This window comes from Clavelina lepadiformis, chromosome 3, assembly GCF_947623445.1.
Source record: "Clavelina lepadiformis chromosome 3, kaClaLepa1.1, whole genome shotgun sequence".
Taxonomy (NCBI): domain Eukaryota; kingdom Metazoa; phylum Chordata; class Ascidiacea; order Aplousobranchia; family Clavelinidae; genus Clavelina; species Clavelina lepadiformis.
The window spans coordinates 5,970,972-5,993,108 of NC_135242.1; the positions used below are offsets into that span (position 1 = coordinate 5,970,972).

The following is a 22,137-nucleotide window of genomic DNA, read 5'->3' on the forward strand; positions in this document are numbered from 1 at the left end:
ATTCAAGACATTGACAGTTTGGTTCAGGTACTGTGATGCTTAACTGGCTATCAGAGATTAATGAATGCGCTATCAATGGAGACAGTTTAGCGAACAACCGATCAAGCAATAATTAACAACAGTCCACAACCCCAATGATACACCCTCAGTTAGCAAAGCACAACGCTTTAGGCAATTGTATTCTTACATCTTGTATACAAAATACGTGTGTTATTCTATGTTGTGCCCATGCTTACACGTATTGACCTTCGTCAAACAAAGAAGGAAACGCAATGAAGCGTAGCAGAACCGAATTGCATCACAGCGTCGTCTTCACAACAGCAGAAAGAAACACTCTTCTATGGAACGAAGCAGAAGACTGTGAGAACTGTACGGCCTAGTGACAGCAACAGTGCAGATGTTCAGAACGAGACGTTTCCTTGTCACAGAACTATGCAAGAAGCCTCGCAGAAACCACAATTATTTTCGCATTGTTTACTTAGTTTTCTGCTGATCATGAAGTTTCAGTTTGTAAAGGTAGTAGTATTGAACAAAAATTCGCAACTTGTTTTTGTTAGCTTTAGCTGTTAATCTATGTTAGGGTTTGCCAACTAAAACTGACTTGATTATGGATAGGGTAACTAACAAGCGCGGATTAAAGCTATCTTCTTTAGTTCATCCCGTAACTGGACGCGTTTGTTTATACCCGCCTTCATTCGAACAGAGCGATTTTAACTCGGCTTTGCAATATAAAGCCGAGTCTACTGACGTATTCGTATGCTCGTTTCCCAAGTCCGGCACAACCTGGCTCCAGAATATTGTTTGGTTAATTACCAGGTTCGGTGAGCCTATTCCTGGTAAAGTTCGCAATTCGATGCCCATGTTAGAATTTGATGGAGCTGAACAAACGGAGCAATTTGACAATGCAAAGTTTCCACGGATCGTAAAGACCCATTTTCCAGTGGAGTTTGTACCACAAAATACCGCCACCAGATACTTGTACATCGCTAGAAATCCCAAGGATGTTGTTGTGTCTTACTACTTTCACACAAAGGGCTTCCAAGAAAGTTATGGACTACCGTCAGATTTCACCGTGCATGATCTTGTCCAAAGTTTTATTGAAGGCCACATTGAGTTCAACGATTATTTCAAACATGTCTCAGATTGGTTCAACAAACGAGACGAGGAGAATGTACTTTTCCTTCTTTACGAGAATTTGATCAAAGACGCAAGAAATAGTATTTTGAAAATCGCTCGTTTTATAGGCCAGAAGTATGAAAAAGCTTTGTTGGAAAGTAATGGTCAGTTGCTGGATAAGATTCTAGAGGAAAGCAGCTTCAAAGTAATGAAAAATCAAGACAAATGGGTAATTTAGCCTATGTGGTATAGTTTTGTTTGTGTAACCTGAGCCATTTTGGTTATGATGTGACTTACTTTTTCCGACGGTCCGCTATATAAAAAATGGCGATAATTAATGGATAATTCTTGAATTTTGTTTTATGCCACTGATCTTTCAATTAACCCCGATTTTCAATTGTTCTATAAAACATGAAATTATTGCCAAATTATTCTGCGCTATATTTTACAAAATGGGATTATTCCATTGTAAGTATACATCTACGTTGTCCACGGGCGCAAACCACCTTCCAAGCAGCCAAGGCTAAATGAAGTTTGGTATTATTATCTGAAATTAATGTTTCACAGTTTGTAACGAAACGTCGTGGCGACATTCCATTCATTCGCAAGGGTGGAATCGGAGACTGGAAGAATCATGTTTCTTCTGATGATGCAGTCTTGATTGATCAAGTTTTGCTCGAGAAAGGAAGGGAGATTTTTCATCTTTGGGATGATTACCCTGAGATAAAATGTTGATTCAATAGTTCTTTGACAAGGATTCTTTTTCGAAATCAGAGATCTCAGCTTGAAGTTTGCGACAATTTTAAAACGTATGTGCTATTCAGATCTATTGTTTGGTGCCATATAATGACCCGCAGGTTAGTTAAACATAGTTAATAGTAACTTATAGTTTGTTAGCCAAAAGAGCAGTTTACGGTACTTTGTTAATAGTTTTTATTTTGAGCAGTTATTGAATTAATAGTTTGGCAGAAGTTCCCAATTGATCAACAAGAAAGACCAAACAGGTAGACACATTACTAATCAAAAACATTTGACAACCAAGCATTAGTAGTCGACAACTCGACATCACTATATTGCCAACATCCGTAGCAACTTATAGCTTACATGGCACGTTTTGAGTATTCAAATCCCTGACATGCTACAAAAAACCTTTCTGCTGGACATACACCTGCATGCTTTCAAAAATAGGATTAAATACATGACAATTACACAGCTTTACACCTAACGTTCATTTTGTTATCATCAACCCGTTGGCCTCAGTGCAGGGGGGCAGTTGATTTTTAGCATGGTTTATAAGAACAGTTTTTGACATTCGACGCGCTTCCTTTAATCCTATACCTTATCAAGTTTCTTTATTGCCAAAGCATACGTTGGAGTAACCAAAAACTTGTTAACCACAGAAATCTAAACAACCAACTTCATACTTGCAAACCACGCACACCCACAGGCCCTACACAGTCTGTACAATATTGTTATTGGACGGTTTCGATTAATCTGGTGTAGGTATACGTAATACCCCAATAAGTTGCATGGATCCAGTTACCCTATACTCATATAGGAAGCAATTAAACTTCAATTACGGTACTTTACTTAGTGTCATCCCTAGTGGTAGCTTGATAATAGTAAATCTAAGACTGAGTTATTCAGCAGTGTGGTAATAGAACAGGACAATGTGGAAAAGCCAATGTCCACGGTTTGATATTATTTTACATCTTAGAAAATAAAATCGCAGACGTTACGGGTAAATTGCTCCATATTATCGGCTAACAACGCTGAGGTCGAGCTTAAATACATACAGGAGTAGCCTGTAAATATTTGCTCGGTTTATCATCACTTTAATGATATGTTCCTACACTCTCGTTTGGCGATAAATGAAATGTTGATGATTAACATTAAACTAAAGAAGATGGTCAATTAACTCTTCGTACAAGAAAAAGTTGTCTTTCTGCTTTCGTTGTATTCATTTGTTTCACATGTTTTCTACATAACAGTTTTACGTGTACAGCGGTTCCTTCTGGACGTGTATTCAGTAACTTACCTTAACTTTCAACTTCTACCTGAAACTTCAGGTCATTTTCTTTTGGCAGTGTCTAGTTCATTGGCGAAAATTGTACATTAAATTGTTTTATTGCTAATGTGAATCTAACCTGATAATTTATCCTATCTCAGTCCAGCCTCAATCTAATCGATTAGTCTATCACCCACATGAACTCAAACTTGTCTACCTTGCATTTTAAACAATTAATAATCTCGATCTAATGTATGATTTTGTGCTTGCAAGCAAAAGCTTCTTTTTGCAAATAGGGAAACTTTACTATAAAAATAAAAATTTACTACAAAAAATCAGTCTCAAAATAAGAACATCATTTTATTTTTGCCATCAGCGCAGTGGGGATGAAAATGTTAATGTCAGTTGTTATAAGCATGGGTCAACGCACGGGAATAAGTGACAAAGCCGAAATGGCCTTCAACTTGCACGAGAATAACAATGGTAGACCTAATAACTTGCTGATAACAATTAGCACCGGCCACTAAATTCGAAGATTGAAAAACACAAGGCTTTATAGCCTTGACTGTAAACTTAAAGTTGCGTTTCCACAAGTGCCAGCATTTTAGAGATGCTGTTCGACTTCAACTGCAAAACTTACGGGGAGGCGTTCTCTTATCTACAGTACTCAGAATGAGGATTGATTTTTATTTGTGGGAATAGACACCGATAACAATACTCTTTGTTGCAATGACAAATGGTGCGCCACACAACCTCTCCTTTGCGAAGTGGAGGAGTCACCAACGACCATAATTTTTGCCGAGCAGATGTGCGGCTCAAATAACGTGACATGTATACCTCTAACTTAGTTTTCAAATATATTGTCCTCTACTTCCAACGACAAAAGGGAAACGAAGATAAAAGAGTGTGACAAAAATGTGTTACCATTTCTAAGTTATAAACATTTACACTTGAAGTTTACGTTATTGAAGTGGTTCTTACATTTGTGTGTTATGAGACGCAATGCGCTGATTTGCTGTAAACACAACTGCCCATCATACACAGGTTTGCTATTTTTGTTTATCACTTTGCTTTGCTTTCGAGAAGATGATGTTGCGTACAAAGCGATCAGTTTTTCGACATAAAAACCTTTTCATAAGGGCTATTGTCAGCTTAAAACTGGAACTACCGCAACATGTGCTGACACGCATTTTGAAATTATACCAATACGAGCAAAAAAGATTGTACGTAATACATAACTAAAAACAGCATGATTTAAGGCACAATTCATAATGAGATATTTGCTTACAAAAAATTCACCTGTAACATGCAGTAAGAAAATTTTCTATTTTGGTTTGTATTTTTATTTATTTTTAAATTTCCGCAAGGAGCATAAAAATTACAATAAAGAGATTGTACATTAAGAAATCGTGCCGTAGTTTGATTTACGCACCGATGGATTTTCAATAGAAGCGTCACTTTGAGATGGATTTCTTGACAATGGAAGATCGGACTGTTTGTTGTTTTCCGCGTCCGTAGGAGGAACCGTTTTTCCCTGTGTTTCAGTGTTAGGATCAGTCATATTAGCGTCTCCAACGTCCAAAGTAAATGTGTCAGCGTTTTCATCATTGTTATTATAAGCCAAGGTTTTCTCCATTGCAGCCATAAGTGGCATGTTGTTGTATCTGCGAAAAATGATGATTATTATCCACTGAAGCTCTTAGTATGCTGCAATGACTAGTCCTGGAAAAATAGCAGATGCAGTTTTTGTCTTAAACCGCTAGGGATTTTGACCAAAAAATGTTGCCGTATCGTACCTGTAACGCTTAAAGGCTATTCCAATGAAAATGATTATAATGAGCGCCCCAACCACAGGTATCACTATATCGTATGGAAGAGCGCTCGCTTTTGCCGGTCTGGGTTGGATATTTCCTGTGGGTTTCTCTGCAAAATCATAAACAGCTGCTACAACTTTGACGAACATTTGCTCACGTCAGTTTTACAGTAATTTACCTATAATAATGTTCTACACGTTTGAATAACTTACTAAGCTTTTTCATATAGGCTATTCAGGATACGATACTGTACCAGAAGGTTCTTCTTTTTCACTTTCATCTTTTTTTTCATGTTCTTGTTGATCGTCAATTGTCCTTGCCGTTGTATTGTTTTCGGGACTTTTTGTAGTTGGTTTAGCTGTTGTTTGCTCTATATGATGGTCATGGTACATGATATGCAATAAAAACTTTATAATTTCCTTATATAACCTTATAAAACCTTTATATAACCTTTATAATTTCTTATAATATGCAATAACGTTTATAATCTGTTTGTATAAATGGATTTATAAGTTATAACTTTAAAGTCAAAATTTCAATAAAAAGATTTTTCAGTTTAAACCTCAAATTGTGGTTCATGTTTGAAATGCTTGCCTGTTTCAATTGGCAGATAACACATCGGGTCTCCGACCCATTCTCCATCCTGACCACATTCTATCTGTTGAGGACCGTCGGATGTTCCATTTAAGCATTGCAGGAGAATACGAGAACCATACAGGTACTCGCATGTTGAGTTGACTATGGACACTGGCAACCCGATAATGTAGTCTTCAGGTGATGGACACCGAACAACTAAAAGTCAAAGCATAATTATAACAAAAGCGTTAACAGACAGATTTTTGTAAACATGTTTGTGTAGAATGGCTCACACATGCTTACGAAGGTCACACCAAAGCACAGTTATCAAACCGACGTTGCCCCTAACTGACGTTTTCTTCTCTTACCTTTCACTGTGATGGAGAAGCGACATATGTCATGGTTTCCAGCTCCATCAATCGCAGTGTAGCGCTGTTCATAAATGCCTTCTGAAAGGTTGACAGGGGGAGGATTTGCTGGTCGTTCCAAGGTTATATTTCCAGAATTGTCCGTCGCCACGGGCAACTACGTTTTCCAAACAATATGTCCCATTTGTACACATCTCAAATGTATCAGCAAACAATTAAAACAAAGACGAAATTAACTCAATTTTAAGAAAATTCGAATGTTAACAAATGAATTTTGTTCAGTCCTTTCTTTCTGGATCGTACTATACTGTACAGTGCACACACTACCAACAACAATATTACCGGGTATTCAACGAGAACTTTATCGTAGCACGAAGGAGCTGTTAACACCATAGACTTAGGGCAGGTGTCACCAAATGAAGGCGGTTCCCCGTCCATCCCGTCGGTTGGCTTGTCACAAGTTCCGTTATAGTCATTACCGCACAAACAGATTCGTGAACTCAAATAATCAGCAAACTGGTCGGTTTCTAACACCTGATTCTTTGTTGGGTGTGGTTTTGGTATTGGGATACAAAGGCCGCTGCAATTTCCGTTTTGATTTTGACAGGGATTGGTTGCTGAAAAATATTTGCGAAGAACACAAAGTGCAGTTTTTCACGGTGGTTTTCGAAAACAGTTAAAGAAACAATACATAGTTAGTAATTTAGGTTTGTGCATATAGGGGATTGTGTGTTCCATTTTCGATATGTATGTTCATGTTGATATGTATTTCAAGTATGGTTGCAATCAATATAGCAAAAGCAGAAACGAACGAATATTTTTGTAATTACTACTTTACATTAACTGTATCCGCTACTACATTCCTTGTACTAAATGCAATCGTATTTGTTAAAACAAGTCAAGTTCATCTGGTAAATTTCAAACTAGATTCTATTCTATATTTTCTTTAGTTATTGCTACTTAAAAACATAATCGATTTCCTAACTATTTCTCTCTCAAAATCTCCTTTGCAATTTTTGATTAAAGATCTAAGCTACCGTTACTATCAGCAGCGGTTTCTCCGAAAAATCCATGTATGTCGCTGGCTTTATCAAATATTTTTGGCCCAAAAATCTCCACTTCGGCGAGAGAGTCTTTTTTCAGCATACGTTGAAGAGTGGGCCTATTCCAGTCGGTCCAATAAATGTAATCTGTCAATGTGTTAGTTCTATGGTAAGTAAAAAATTGAATCATGAAGATTGGAAACTTTTAATTCAATGTCAATGATTATATAGGATGTATTTTAAATTAATTTCATAAAGGAAAATTAATTTTTTAAACTTACACATTATGATATCCAGCAATAGGCTAAAGGTATGCCTATATAGCATATAGTCACAATGGCACCGATATAAGCATTACACAGATGTAAGTGTTAATTAAAATGCGTTATACGTTCACAACAAGCACGCCACAGCTTACCTTTTGTTAGCGTGATGCCAAAAGCGTGTGATTTTGAACTGAGCATTTTCTTTTCAATTTTCCTGTCAGAGCCATCTAAGGTCGACGATTCTATTGTATCTCTTTTAGCATCGCACCAATATAGCCTGTTATCTGTCATACACAGCACGATGCTATCTTTTAAAAACACTGAAACATCTATTTCAGTATGTATTTTAATTAACACTGCAGTGTTGTAAATCGCGTCGGGTTCGGGCTTGAATTCGAAAAGGAATTCCGGCCAATATCGAGCCCGAAATTATATTTACACTCTGTCGGATTTGCGTCGTAATATCTCTTTCTTCACACGAATATGCTTGCGCGCAGAGTGCTAAAATCCTCCTACAGAGCATGTAGCTCAACTTATAAAAGAATAACAGTTAAAGAATGGGACCAAACATTTACCTTGATCCATTCAGAAAATTCAATTCGGGCTTAATTTGGACTTTAAAGAAAGTTTTGGGTTCGGGTTATCAATATAAGGCCCGTTTACATCTCTACGAGTCTGTGACTTACCATTATGACTACAAAGTAATAGCTTTTTCACTGAAGCTTGACGGCAGTAAATATTTTTGATACTAGAGTACTAGATGGATGGATGGATACCACGATTGTATTTATTACTACTATTGCCAACTAATGATCATAATCGAATAATTGCTTATCGACCTACTTGCAAAATCAACGGAAAGTCCATTGACCCAATAAACATCCTTGTTGATGATCACTTCCCTTCTGCTCCCGTCCATCCCCGACTTTTCTATCGTTTTCTTCCCCCAGTCCGACCACCACAAGAAGCCGGAGACCGGATCCAAAATAATTCCCCGCGGCAGGGTTATGTTGTTTGAGATCAGAGTCTTTCGGTGGGTCCCGTCAGTCCGAATAACGTTAATAGTGCTGGTACCTGAGAAATTGTTGAAATAAGAACGAACCTTATTAGAAAGCTTTGAACATTTAAGAGCTATATATAAAGCTTAATTTAATTTCCGAAAGCTGTCTTATTTTCTTTAGTTTTATCTATAAAATAAGTGACCGTTTTAGTTATACCTTCATCAGTCCAATACAGATTTCTAGAATATTTATCTAAAGCTATTCCTGTTGGTTGGCGAACATTGTCCTTTGCAAGAACAACGTGGTTACTCCCATCGATGTTTACCCTGTTAACGGTATGAGATCCAATGTCAGTCCAATAAACCTGAACAGAAATGTTAACAGCGGATTGTATCAAGAAATGATGTCGAGCCGACGTATTGGTGGATGCTTACACCAGCAGCGCTTGAAAGCGCTTTAATAATTAATTAATTAATCACAGCTCGTGCAAAGTTTGACCTGATCAAATATGTAGGGTTTAAGGCTTTTCTTTTCGCTTTTTGACTATTTCACGTAGAAACATTTCCTGTAACTATTGCGTAGGTTAGCGACCCCGCTAACAATTAATGCTGAGCGTCACATTTGTATTGCTACTTGCACTTACCCGCGTGGTTTCTGGATCATATTCGACCTGCACTGGAATGGAGAGATTTGGAATGGAAAGTTTTGAAAAAGACTTCCCGTTAGCCGAAACTTGATAAATCCATTGCATATCCGAATCGACAACAAGAAAGAAGTTTTTCTCTAAAATTTCTGAAACGAAATTCTTAAGCTGTTTCAGTCGGTTTCGAATGAATATTATTCAACGTAAATAAACTATGCGGTGGTCAATTAGATACGTTTTATTCTGAATCAACTTCAATAAAGCAGAAGGAATGCTTCATGACAGAATAAAATGTTGCGTATAAGTGCCAGCTTACTTGTTCCGCATGAGGTTCCGTCTGGTCCCAAAATCATTCCCATGCTGCAACCACATTTCCTCCTGTTGCCCGGTGGCTGAGGGAAACAAAATTGTTCGCAGCCGCCATTATCGATGTCACACGGTCCTATATAAGCACAGTTTCAATCATTTTACAAGTCGACATTGTGTTTTACTTCTTCGTAAGTATAGGAGGGAGGTTATAAAGCTTATCTCGTCTCATAATGTACGTATAGATGTAGCAGCTCGTGCAATATGTATGCGCAATGAGCTTGCGTAATCAAAATTCTGTTGCAGCAGATTGTCGGCGTACCTGACACTTTTGTTTGCATGTTACCGCCTGCGATAGTAATCGCCTTGGGAGATGTCGTGTTCATTCGATGAAGTACCAGCCCCGAGGTCTTGTTCAGCATCAAGATTTGGTTTTGTTTGCTCGCTGTGACGTAGATCGAATCCTAGGTTGAAAGGAAAAACAAAGCTAAAATCTCGCCTGAAACATGCACTTTTTGTATTGTATTGTTTATTTTTCGCCATTAACTGTGCGGAGCTAAAGTTAGGATGCTAATCGTTGTAGTTATAATACAATAAAACACATACTCAAGAACAATTAACGAGCAATAAAAAGTGGCAAAACCCAAGGACTTAAAACATGCAAGATAGCAATAATAGAGTTGTGCTATAAGATGGTAGATTAGCATGGCCACCAAATCCACAAAATAATTCACATACACAAACAACGAAACAACTACACTGTTGGAAGATGCACTTCTTGGATTACTGATGCATTTACTTCTTCTAGCTATATATTCCGCTTAGAACCGCCATAACTTTCTCAAAAATAATCAATCACTGTGGCATCGCCTATAGATTTTAAGATGGGCTTTAGGCTTAATTTCCATTAATATGCCTACTCAACAATATGAAATGTCAAAGAGTTGATTCAAACACTTGATTTTGAAAAAAGTTTAATCTCTGATAAATAAAACCTTTTCATTACCTTATAAATGTGAAGATCATTGAGAGATAAGCGGTTACTTCTGAACATTGTTTTGCTTTCAGTCTTGCCATTGATAGATGTGTGATGGATGGTCATGTCACTTATATCGATCCAATAAACCCTGAATGCATTGACCGTTGCATAATTGTTTTTATTCCACAGAACTTTACCATTCAGCCTATAACCTATCATACACTAATATACATCTTGTTTATCCAGCGCAAAATTACTAATTGTGCACTCGCGTTGCTGATTAAATAATTTTCAATTTCCTACCGTAAGCGGACAACAGGAATACAAAGCTTATCAAAACACGAAACATATGGAAAGTTTGCAATTTGTCGTGCAAAGGGCAAATCACATTAAAATAAGTGGAGCGTATATAAAGGTACCAACTTTTGTGCTATAAGGTCACGTGCTCTTTTTAACCTTCGATTCAAATTTTATAATTACACTGAGGAAATGTAATGTGACTTTCTTTTTTTAAAGCTTGCCAGTCCACGGTCTCTATTGTACTGTACATGATACCTGTCCGTTTCGTAGTCAATAGCGATCGATGAGGGAGTTCCAAAAGTCTCGGCAAGTGTGACTGGGCTATCACCAGACATTGTAGCTCGCATAATCTTCGGGCCACCGCTGCCCGGTGATAATTGACTCCAAAAGATGTAACTTTTAAGACGAATCACAAAATTTTGTTCAGAGTTATTTGAAACGGCAGACGTGCAAAGCCTAAGAATTTATTTTACATTTCAAACCACTCTTTTTTGTTTGCACTTTTCTTTTGAAATCTATTACGTATAATTTTGTTTGTACGCAAGCAATAACCTTCACAACAATATGTAGTGGCTAAAAGCAAACACACACCCTTTTTCTGGATATACTGCGATTCCTTTTGGATATGCGACATTTTTCTGAATAGCTTGTGAGTGCTTAAAGTCAGCTGTTGTTACAAAAATCCAGCTTCGGCCTTCGTCCGTCCAGTATACATTTCCCGTTGACCAATCAACAGCAACCGCTTCCGCTACGGAAGTCAATACACAACAGTATTATGAGGTAAGTATTATGGTAATTTGGGGCATGTCTTAAACGTATTTAAGGGTGAAACAAATATAGTAAAAAAATTTTAACGCCAGCTTTCTTTGGATAATAAAATAGTTATTTCAAACTGAATAGATGTATCACGCGTCACACACATTCCTCACATTTCATTGATTCATATTAGAGCTATTTACAGAGTTTTAATAAAGTGGACAATAACGATCTGAATGGAGTTCATCTAAACCTCATTTAGTATTATTAGCCTATAATCGCTTAAAAATTTCTCTTCACAATACAAAAAAAAATTTACAAAACGAGAAACCCTGCAGCGGGTTTCCCACAGATAAGAAAAGTAGTCATACAATAAAAGAACTGTTACAGGATATTTTTCATTTCCTGTGGGAACGTTTTAATAAACTTTACCACAAGGCATCAAACTTTTTCATGTATATACTCACCTTTGCTAGTAATTCCCCTGTGACTTCTAACGATGGTTCTTGTCTTTGTATTCACGACAATCAAATTGCCACGACCGACGTCCATTACACTGATCTGTTTTTTCCGGTCGTTACTACAAAGTATGTTTATTAATTATACTTCATACTGTTCCTGCTCTTTATACTGCAAAAATTAATTTTTTCAATTCAATTAATTAATTTTTAAATTTAAACAGCCTAAATTAGTAATACTTCCTCAAGTTTAACTTGTTTACAAAAAGTTTGTGAAATGTGGAGAGGAATTAAATTACCCCTTAAGTGACACAGATTTAGTGTCATTATATCTATTGTTATTTTAAAAGAATCACATGTAAGAATTGTAAGAATCAAATGTAAGAATATAGCAATGTAATCGTTATATATTAAATTATATAATTAATTTCAATTCCCGGCTCTATCTAAACATTATTGTAAATCTTGTATTGAAGAGCTTAATTCAACAGACTTTAGTGCCGAAACTGCTGCAACCAGACAATGCGTTTCATGCAGTTTTGGTCCATTACATGTCCTCCCCAACTTTTGAACAATTATGGTTATAGTTTATCGTAATTGTATTCTGTAACTGCCAATGCATACCACACCAGGTTTGTCCCCTGCCCCTCAAGTTTTCTATCCAACTAGGCCGTTGTGGTTCGCTATTGTTATTTCATACTGAGAAAACAGCGAGCTTTAATAGTAGGTCTATTAACCAATAGGTGATCACGGGATTTTTCGTTTTTCCCGACGTCATCATGAAGTAATTACAAACAACAGACTACAAGAGCTCATCGAAAATGTAATTTAATCAAGATGTTTATTTACATTGCATCGCATTGTGATGGTTTTGACAGTTGTGGAACAGACTGAAGGTTATTCAGCGCCTACCAGTTTGCAACAAATCAGGTGTGCTTATGTCCACCATTGCCTTTGGTAGTCGCATTTTGCAGCTAATGTTTTACTAAAAGGCATCGTTTTAAATGTCATAGCTTGTCCAATCAACGGTTTTTTGTAGCTTCGACATGTTTCTAATTCCAATAAACCCTTACCTGTCAAACGCATTAATGAAATGAGGAAATCTGAAGGACACGATACGAGTGCTCATCAAGTAACCCCTGTCATAGCGCTGTCTGTTAGGTAAAGCCGAGGCCGAATAAATTCCAGAACTACGAACGTTGAATCGTTGGCTGCTCCACATCATAAATGGGTTCGATTTACCTGGTAAATGTAAAGTAAAACTGGTCGGTAGTATGCAGCAACAGCATAACCTACAACAGGGATAAAACGCTTTTTAAGCAGCACTTTATTTTGTAAAAATATAATATTTCTTACCTTGCGCAACCTGCAAGTTTAAAATCAAAAGACTAAACCGCAGTAGATAAAGTGCACAACATCTTGCTCCCATTTTTGTTAGAGTGTTATTGGACTCACGGATTCATAAACAAAGTCACAATCTATACACGGCTAGTTACTAATATTGATCAAAAAATTACAGATTTTGAAATACGACAATCAATACATGACTACCTAACGCCTTGTGAGACTGTTAACACGTTTCGTTTGAAATAAGTAAATCATTTGCAGTTATATCTGTTAGAATTTCATGTATACTGTATTTACTTAAACCTGGCTGTAACCTTAAGCATAAGTGTTAGCTTATGCACATTTTGCATCCTATGTATGTAATGCTATGATACATTTAAAAATCTTTTCTTCATTTATCAACTTTGTTTACGAAAGTGAAAAATTTATTTTAATATAATCCTATACTAAATTGTTCAAAGCACTCGCAAAGCTACTAAAGTACAGTTACTAAATTCTATATACAGTTTTGGACTCATAAACTAGAGTTTAAATTAAGCTCAAGTTTGAGCGTTAAATATCAGGAAACTTCATTCAGCTGTCACTTGCGACTCAGTAAATGTTTGATTGTTCGTCGTATACTACTTCACGTGATAAAAATAGTTCTTTATTGTTTCATTGCCTACTTTGTGAAAAAGAATCTTTGTTGTACTTTTGAACTCTTACTTCCGCTATAACAACAGATTAGTTATTCTTGGAAATTATTAGTAATAAGAATAAACACTTTCCTTTCCTGCGCAATTTCCCGCCATCATTTGCTGGAAAACTAACCACCAAAAGTCTTTCTGAACATGTTACTTGCCACATAGACATTTGTCTTGTTTCTTTACGAAGTTAACGTCAATAACACATGAACTCATACAAACGCTTACGTGTAATGCCAGAATATAAGTTTTGTTAACTTCAACCCTTCAAACGGCGGAGACCACTTCAACTATGCATTTCGTGTTATATAAACACATTGTTCTGTCGAAATATACAAAAATAACATATGCCTCCTTCAACGAACACTGCATTCTGACGTCATTGCACACCCGCGACAAACGATTACGTTCTCTTAATCGTGCCTTGCGATTAAATATGAGAAAATGCTTTGCGCTTGGATGAATGCTGTTGTTCTCGACCCAGTAACTACTCTCTAAATTTAAAACCAAGCAAGCTGTATTGGCTTTTTCGCCAGCTTTCAATCAAACGAATGCTAACGAAGTTTTTCTTGGAATGCATAATAAATTGCTAGGGCCAATAAGGAGGCTGTTGAAAAATATTTCATATAGGAAATAAAGCCTTATAAAATACATCATTTTTATATTCGTTTCTTCGTTGCTTGGCCCACCGTCAAAGTTTAACTACGTGGACATGCAACGATAAAATTTAAAAAATAATCGACGACCCAATAGCAAGCTTAGGAGCACACTATTGGAAGTGAGAGTGAAAATTATACACGGAATTAACTATAGAGTATAGAGCATTCTGTTTTTGGCTGTAGCATCCGTTCTGAGTAAAATTGCATTCCATGTGACAATGTTGGACAAAAGCTATGATGGACCTGTGGGTAAATGGTACCAAGGGACGGATACAGAATTATGTCTTTAAATTTTAATGTCAACTGAAATGTATACAAAATATTTACAATCAATATTCCTCCTAACAAGAAATAAAAATTTCTTATTTTTTAAATATTTAATCAGCATACTCCATAAAAATTTAACTTAACTCACTGTATATTAAAAAAATCTAGACTGTTTCATCGACCAAATATTTTAGGTTACCGCAATAATTTGTTCAGGTAGGCTTAGTTGAATTGTGGCTTCGCATAAGCGGAATTAGCCGACCTGTCAAAAAGTATTTTAAGTGTTACTTCTTTAATTACAGTGAACTGCATTATTCCGCAACTCAATAGCCTACATTTTTAATAAACAAGAATGTTTATTGCTATACAGTTCTATTTATAGTATGCTGCTCAGAATTCTACTTTGAAGTGTGAGCTTATGCACGAAACCTTTCTAGCCTACACTTCCATACTTGCAGCCTAGGCCTTTTAGCCGTATTCAAAATTCGATGCGGTAACTTCATCGCTCGCTAAGGATGAAAGGCACAAGTCAAGTTTGATTTGTCAAAAAACAAGTGATGTTTGAGAAGCAAACGAGCCATTTAACAGATGAAAGTCAAACGAAGAGTAGCCTAAATATTAGCATTTTTTACTATTTTGAGACGGCAAGCGTCTAGTTTTGGACATTTTCCTTTAAATTCTCTTTATTCTCCTCCATTTACATTCTTTTGTTGATTACTTTTCTATACAGTATATAGCAGGGGTGGGCAAACTTGTTCAATGAAAGAGTCACTTGCGGAAAACTATAAACATCAGCGAGCCGCAAAATCAGTAATGATTGTCAATTTGGTTATTATATTATTAGTAGTCATTTTGGGATATTACTTTTCAGCTAGAAAACCCATAAAAAAACATGTCGGCGAGGGGCACTTTGACCACCTTTGCCCTAGACTAGAGTATAGAATCTATACCTGAAAACAATGTCGGATTCTATGTCTAGTGGTAGGCTACGTCATAAATGAAATGCTGGCCTAAATAAAGAAAAAATAGACATAAACCTTCATAAACGGTACTCTTGGTAGCCTTTACAATTTTTTTTTGGAATTTTACGAATCGACTAGAAGAGCCTCAAACAACATGCCGGCGAGCCGCAGTTGCCCCCCCCCCCCTGGTATATAGGCTACCCTTTCGTTTTCAGCTTCGTTTTAACACTGTACATTAGCCTACATTGCTTTACGATTGGTGTATCCGTTGTAGTTTTCTTTATGCAAATAAAGTTTCAATTTTTTTATCTTTTGACCCACATGCTTATACGCCAGTGCAATTCGAACAGAATGCGCATTTCATTAAGTACTGTTTGTATTTTTATTGTCATTTTGAAGTATAACCCACATACCGAAATAAAAGTATCATATCGATCGGGAAATATATACGCTCTGTAGCAAGGACTCGAAGGTGTAAAATAACGGTTTCCTTCGTAGCGTCGTTCAAAAACTTTTTTCAGTCCAAAGATGACGAAAGTAGGCATGCAAAAATTAAATAAACCACGATCATTCCAACACCACAAACTTTACCACTGTAAAAGTAGCCTACTTAAGTTCACTATGTCTTTGTTAAGTGGGCTACTGCGATCTATAGGCCTTGCCTGTGAAGAGTTTAAAAATCGTAGTTTCTTAACTCGTAAGCAAGATTTTGACAATCAACATTCACGGTGCATGCCTATAATAAACTAATTAGTCACTTACGACTCAATTAAGTGAGTCAACAAATACAAGGCACAGCTGGTGAAAAACATAACTTCATTCGGTAAAACAGACGAGTAGATGGCGTATTCAAGCAAAAGATATTTGAAAATTGATTCAATGCTGCAGATTGCACCAGTACAGTAGATAGAGATGATGTTTGGACGATGTAATGACATTGCTGTTCGTTGCAGAATGGAATTCTGTCTGGTACATAGACAGTAATGCACAGAGAAAGATGCCAATGCCGTCCTGTCCGACCAATAGGTGAAAGTGCTGAAAGGAAACTCCTATTTTTCCGAAACTGATGACTCGAGTGACGCTGGTGGTTTATTCTTAATCCAATATCTCGTTTCAGACTTTAATCTTGAAAGTATATAAAACCGGTCCGCTATAACTGCAGTAACTATCCAAAATAGTTATGAATTACAGAATTAACCTGCTTCAGTGTTTTTACGCACACTTGCAATGAGCACTGAGCAGGTAAATGGGGAAGCAAGGGTTTGTGCAATTATTTCCAAAATTTTCTTATCCCGTTCGTAAAACTCCCATTTGTTTAAATCATCTATCTCAGTAGATAAATTCTATCTATTCCTGAAACTTTATGCGTTCTTTAAACAACTGAAGATCAAGTTATTCGTCACGCTTTGATGATTCTTAAAGTTTTTTTTTGAAGTTCTTAGTTTGAGTTTTTCATTTCTGTGATTAAGTGTCTAGCTCACTATCTTACGTTTTCTAAAAGGCATTTTTGACAGGATTGGAAGATACAAATAGATTTGGCTCATAGGGCATTGGCCATCAAGGGCAAGAAAATCTTGAATGCAGTATAAATAGATTGCGATGCGGCATGCACTGGTGGTTTGTTGTGAGTTTGATATGATTAATTGTCTTCCCCGTAATGTAGCCTGTCAGCATAGCATTAAAGCCTAAGATAGGCTAGCCGTATTCCGCACATGTACGGTAAGCGTTCACTCTAATTAGCAACTAGTCTATGGCTTAAAGTTAAACCCGGTGATGATTCCTCATCACCCTATAGGCCTAGAGAGATTTCCGGCGTGCTGGCGTCACAAAAAACACGCATGCAAAGATTGCAAGTGCAAGTTCTCTTTAGTTTCATCTTTTTACAGAACTTTGTAACAATGTAGCTTGACATACTGACAGTGGCGTGGATAAACAGGGCGATATGAACAGTGTTTGAATCGGTTCATATTGTGCATAAATTGATTTAGTTTAATTATTGAATTTAGAGATTTAATACTGCAGTACTGGGATGATGTAAAACAGGGGTGGGCAACATACGGCCCGCGACGGGATTTTGAGCGGCCCGCAGACAGTTTCCGGTCTTACATGATAATGTGGCCTGCGGCCACATTCTGCCGCAATCCCTGTATTGCGTCACTGAATAAGTCCAAGTTTGCCAACCTGAGAAAGATGGCCATAAATCTACTTGTTCTGTTCGGGTCTACATACATTTATGAGCAAACATTTTCGACCATGAACATTAATAAGACAAAGCTGCGTTCCAATCTATTCAGGAATCCGGCCCGCCAAGTACTTCATTTTCTCATATCAGGCCCGCCGACCGAAGAAGTTGCCCGCCCCTGATGTAAAACATAGATTCTAGGCTAATTTTTTTGGTGCAGTCTCTGCACTAAATTGCAAGTTTTCATACAGGCACCTTGCTTGAGACTCGGTTACCGAGCTATAGCCTTGTGCAAGTTCCGATTTTCGCACATTTTTTGACTTCTTGAATGAAGTAGGCTAGTCTATTGCTTGAATTTAAAACTGTCCATCAGATCCACTGAACAGTCCGAGCAAGTGTTGTTAATGCCTTGCCCAAGAGCATTACTGTGGTATAGCGCCACTGGATATTGAACATGAAATACGAAAAGAATTTATTATGAGGCCAGCACTTCAACCACTTGGCTACTGAGCCATATTTCACCACATATGTTAAAGTCTATGGATATGGAAGTCTGGGTTTGGTGGTTGTGCGAACCCAATACATATCGACATTGGAGGTTATGCGTCTAGCCTAGCACTCAAAAAAAGAATATAGCATGACACCTTTTTCATGAAAAAAAAACAGACCTGGATTAACTAGTCTAGGACATTAAGTGTCAATATCATTAGATTGTTGAAAAATTATTATATATATAATATAGGCTACATGTTGTCGAGTTTATCCCAGTTTTTAAACTATAATTTCTGTTTGTATGCAGCGTTAGTTAACTGACCTATAACCATGAGTTCCTTGGATGAAATTTGTGAGAATGTAAAAATGGGTCGAGAATATGCTCTCTTAGGCAATTATGACACAGCAATGGTGTATTATCAAGGAGTGCTTCAACAAATACAAAAACTTGTAAATAACCTTCCTTCCAAAGAATCAGAAATCCGGAGCGCATGGCAGTCCTTACGACAAGAACTTGCCCAGGAGTATGAACATATTAAAGACATCACGTCAACCTTGGCGAGTTTCAAAGTAGAGGGAAGCTATAGCGCTCCTTCTCAACGAGCTCGTGGTGGTGCTTTTGAAGAACCAGCTCGTGATCCAGATGTCTGGCCCCCACCAACACCAGACCCAGCATATCGTCCTTCACCTAACTATGGCCGTCGCAACAATGCTCCACGTGCACCTGCAGCCAGACCATCTCAGCCGATACCTGAACGCCGTGCGGGTGGCCGTTCTAACAATGTCGGTGCTGGCAATGCAAAACAAGATGATCGGGCTGCTAAGCGACCAGCTGACAAAATTAGACGTTCTGAAAAACCAGGCAGATCAAATTCACCAAAACGGCAAGGTGAACCAAATAAGGATGAAAAGAAATTTGATCCAAGCGGTTATGATAAAGATTTGGTCGAGTCCATTGAACGTGATATAGTGCAACGTAATCCCAGTGTGCATTGGAGTGATATTGCAGGATTAACAGAAGCAAAAAAATTGCTGGAAGAAGCTGTCATTCTGCCATTACTTATGCCTGACTTTTTCAAAGGTATCCGTCGACCTTGGAAAGGCATATTAATGGTTGGTCCACCAGGTACTGGAAAAACTCTTCTTGCTAAAGCAGTTGCAACTGAATGTAAAACAACATTTTTTAATGTATCATCATCAACTTTGAGTTCCAAGTACAGAGGAGAATCTGAAAAACTTGTCAGGTTGCTTTTCGAAATGGCACGTTTTTACGCACCAAGCACCATTTTTATTGATGAAATTGACTCTATCGGTAGCAAGCGAGGAACTGGAGACGAACATGAAACCAGTAGAAGAGTAAAAGCAGAGTTGCTCACCCAGATGGATGGTGTGGAAGGTGCAACTGGTAGTGAAGATGCCACGAAAATGGTGATGGTATTGGCAGCAACAAACTTCCCCTGGGATATCGATGAAGCTCTCAAACGAAGACTTGAGAAAAGGATTTATATCCCACTTCCAGAAGCTGAAGGTCGTGAAGTTCTTCTTCAGATTAACCTCAAGGATGTTGAGCTAGCAGATGATGTCAATTTGAAGCTAATTGCAGAAAAGTTACTGGGGTATTCGGGTGCAGATATTACCAATGTCTGTCGTGATGCTGCTCTCATGTCCATGAGAAGACGGATTGCTGGATTAAACCCAGATGAAATTAGGAACTTATCTAAGGAAGAATTGCATCTTCCCACGACAGGCCAAGATTTTGTTGATGCCATGACCAAAGTTTCCAAATCTGTTTCTGCACAAGACTTGGAGAAATATGAAAAGTGGATGAAAGAATTCGGTGCTGCCTGAATTTGTAAGGATCGTTTCAATTATTATATAATAAATTTTGTATCATTAATACAATTGACATTTTGTATGTTGTGCTACTGTGATTGAATGGTGCTGAAAGTTTCATGGACTTTGCCAAGTTTCCCGGTTGTTATATATATATACCCTTTTTTGTTTTCATTTGCAAAACTGACCTGGAAATAAACTGTGTACTTATATAATTAAATTTTTGACTCATATTTTCAATGTTTTCTTTGTAACTCTTGTGTTAGTTTTGGTGGCATAAATATACAACCATCTGTGTACTTGATACTGTGATTTTGATATTGGCTTCACTGTTGCTTTTGTGAATTTTAAGCGACAACGTTGTGTAGGTCTCTCATTGTTGAATTTGTGTATGCTCAGAAACATGTATGAAAGCGTAGACTTCATGCAATGTAATTTTCAGAAATAAAGATACTACAGCACTTGATTTTCTTCATGCTTTCAACACTAGATTTTGTTATAGTTTATCCAGAGTATAGAGTTTTCGCACTATCAGTTTATTCATTTGAATATCAGATCCTTTATAATTTCATTAGCTTGATATAGCTGTAATTTTAAAGCAACGTTGTGTTACACTTGTTTTGTATTTGATGCTTATTGTACAGCTATGCTATATAACTATTGCGCACAGTGCATAACTATGTTTATGCTGGTGCAGCAATAAGTTAGTCACAATTCAAGTAGTATGATGTTATCATTTTGCTCACTGTAGCCTTTGTAGGTATATAGGGTACATGGGCTTGTTTCTAAGAAACTTTAAATTAGGCTCTTTCCTTGTATGTAACAATATCAACAAGTTCTGCACTTACACTAATTCTTCCCGTGTGAAAGGAATGGATCTTTGCAATGTTGTAAAAACTTTGGAGGAGTTCGCTCCATTGAAACTTTCTGAGAGTTGGGATAATGTTGGTTTGCTTGTGCAGCCATCTGCACCACTGCAGGTTAAAACTATTTTATTAACTAACGATTTAACTGAAGATGTCATGGAGGAAAGCATTCAGAAAGAAGCAAACATGATTGTGTCTTACCACCCACCTATTTTCAAAGCACTAAAACATTTAACAAACAAACACTGGAAGGAGCGGTTAGTTATTAAAGCAATAGAGCATCGTATCGCAGTATACTCACCACATACTGCATGGGATGCAATGCAAAATGGTGTGAATGACTGGCTGGCATCTGGTCTCGGTAAAATGAAGAGCATTATTCCAGTGACATTGTCGACTCATAAGATATCAAACAAGCTTGTTAATGTCAAGGTGCCATTGGAAAGTGCATCCAGTTTGCTTGCCGACTTAAGTACTTCATTTGGCAACATTCAATACACTGAGCTACACGCCTGCAGTGAAATACAAGTTCGTTGTTCAAATGAAAACGTCACAGATGCCTTGAAAATATTCCATAAACACTACGTTGAACCTAAGGAAATAATAATTATCGAATCTTCTTCAGTTCCTATTCTTAACTCTGGTACAGGTAGGATGTGCAGTTTAGATAAAAGCGCTCCACTGGAAAAGATCATAGGTAGAATAAAGAAACACCTTTCTCTAAAACATGTCCGTCTTGCTGTAGGCAGAGGATGTTCTCTAACAAGTGCAATAAAAACAATAGCTCTTGGAGCCGGTTCTGGAGCATCTATTCTTCTAGGTGTTAATGCTGATCTTTATGTAAGTGGTGAAATGTCACATCATGATGTCTTGGATGCCGTATCTAATGGTATCAGTGTGGTGCTTTGTGAACACAGTAACACAGAAAGGGGTTATCTTAATCGATTTAAAGAAATCCTGGGCAAGGAACTAGGAAATCAAGATGTGCAAATCATAGTTTCTTCAACAGATAGAGATCCACTTGAAACTTACTAAGCATTTGTTAGTGTTCAAAACTGCAATTACATAAAACACAATTCTTTGTTTGGATAATTATGATATGCAATTAGCGTAGTTAAATTTGTCATTTATAATTATCATTATTTGTGTAAATTGTACAGCGTATATTATAAACATAAAATAAATTGGTGACCTTTCTCCACTGTGTTTAGG

The 22,137-nt window shown here is 37.2% G+C and overlaps 4 protein-coding genes across 5 annotated transcripts; 3 read left to right on the forward strand and 1 right to left on the reverse strand.

Annotated features, from left to right (window-relative positions):
• Positions 1-538: 538 nt before the first annotated feature.
• LOC143450033 (sulfotransferase ssu-1-like) lies at positions 539-5,654 on the forward strand. Of its 2 annotated transcripts, XR_013114632.1 has the most exons (3): positions 539-1,345; positions 1,684-1,925; positions 5,549-5,654. XR_013114632.1 is itself a non-coding variant. In XM_076950430.1 (2 exons), the coding sequence occupies exons 1-2, from the start codon at positions 608-610 to the stop codon at positions 1,849-1,851; spliced, it is 906 nt and encodes a 301-aa protein (XP_076806545.1). In that variant the 5' UTR covers positions 539-607; the 3' UTR covers positions 1,852-3,257. The 2 variants fall into 2 exon arrangements, 1 of the variants encoding a protein (XP_076806545.1); XM_076950430.1 differs by lacking the exon at positions 5,549-5,654 and having other exon boundaries at positions 1,684-3,257.
• Positions 3,482-13,194, reverse strand: LOC143450032 (uncharacterized). Its single transcript, XM_076950429.1, has 19 exons — positions 12,991-13,194; positions 12,708-12,876; positions 11,644-11,756; positions 11,012-11,168; positions 10,676-10,816; positions 10,148-10,268; positions 9,464-9,605; positions 9,152-9,277; positions 8,836-8,984; positions 8,409-8,556; positions 8,035-8,265; positions 7,344-7,475; positions 6,920-7,072; positions 6,225-6,499; positions 5,883-6,039; positions 5,533-5,730; positions 5,192-5,308; positions 4,921-5,047; positions 3,482-4,788 (listed from the first exon to the last, which is right to left on the reverse strand). The coding sequence occupies exons 1-19, from the start codon at positions 13,061-13,063 to the stop codon at positions 4,524-4,526; spliced, it is 2,994 nt and encodes a 997-aa protein (XP_076806544.1). The 5' UTR covers positions 13,064-13,194; the 3' UTR covers positions 3,482-4,523.
• A 5,313-nt stretch (positions 13,195-18,507) lies between these two features.
• LOC143450855 (katanin p60 ATPase-containing subunit A1-like) lies at positions 18,508-20,819 on the forward strand. The gene has a single exon (XM_076951590.1). It carries the CDS (start codon positions 18,557-18,559, stop codon positions 20,072-20,074), a length of 1,518 nt encoding a protein of 505 aa, XP_076807705.1. The 5' UTR covers positions 18,508-18,556; the 3' UTR covers positions 20,075-20,819.
• Positions 20,820-20,832: 13 nt separating this feature from the next.
• On the forward strand, positions 20,833-22,122 carry LOC143450856 (NIF3-like protein 1). Its single transcript, XM_076951591.1, has one exon. The coding sequence runs from the start codon at positions 20,833-20,835 to the stop codon at positions 21,958-21,960; it is 1,128 nt and encodes a 375-aa protein (XP_076807706.1). The 3' UTR covers positions 21,961-22,122.
• The last annotated feature ends 15 nt before the right edge of the window (positions 22,123-22,137 follow it).

Coding starts and splice junctions, on each gene's coding strand:
- LOC143450033 (XM_076950430.1), top strand. CDS start 608: ATGGATAGGGTAACTAACAAGCGCGGATTAAAGCTATCTTCTTTAGTT. Junction 1,346..1,683: donor TGAAAAATCAAGACAAATGG/GTAATTTAGCCT, acceptor AATGTTTCACAG/TTTGTAACGAAACGTCGTGG.
- LOC143450032 (XM_076950429.1), bottom strand. CDS start 13,063: ATGGGAGCAAGATGTTGTGCACTTTATCTACTGCGGTTTAGTCTTTTG. Junction 8,557..8,835: donor ATGATCCAGAAACCACGCGG/GTAAGTGCAAGT, acceptor ATTTCTGTTCAG/GTTTATTGGACTGACATTGG. Junction 5,731..5,882: donor CTTCTCCATCACAGTGAAAG/GTAAGAGAAGAA, acceptor TTTGACTTTTAG/TTGTTCGGTGTCCATCACCT.
- LOC143450855 (XM_076951590.1), top strand. CDS start 18,557: ATGAGTTCCTTGGATGAAATTTGTGAGAATGTAAAAATGGGTCGAGAA.
- LOC143450856 (XM_076951591.1), top strand. CDS start 20,833: ATGGGCTTGTTTCTAAGAAACTTTAAATTAGGCTCTTTCCTTGTATGT.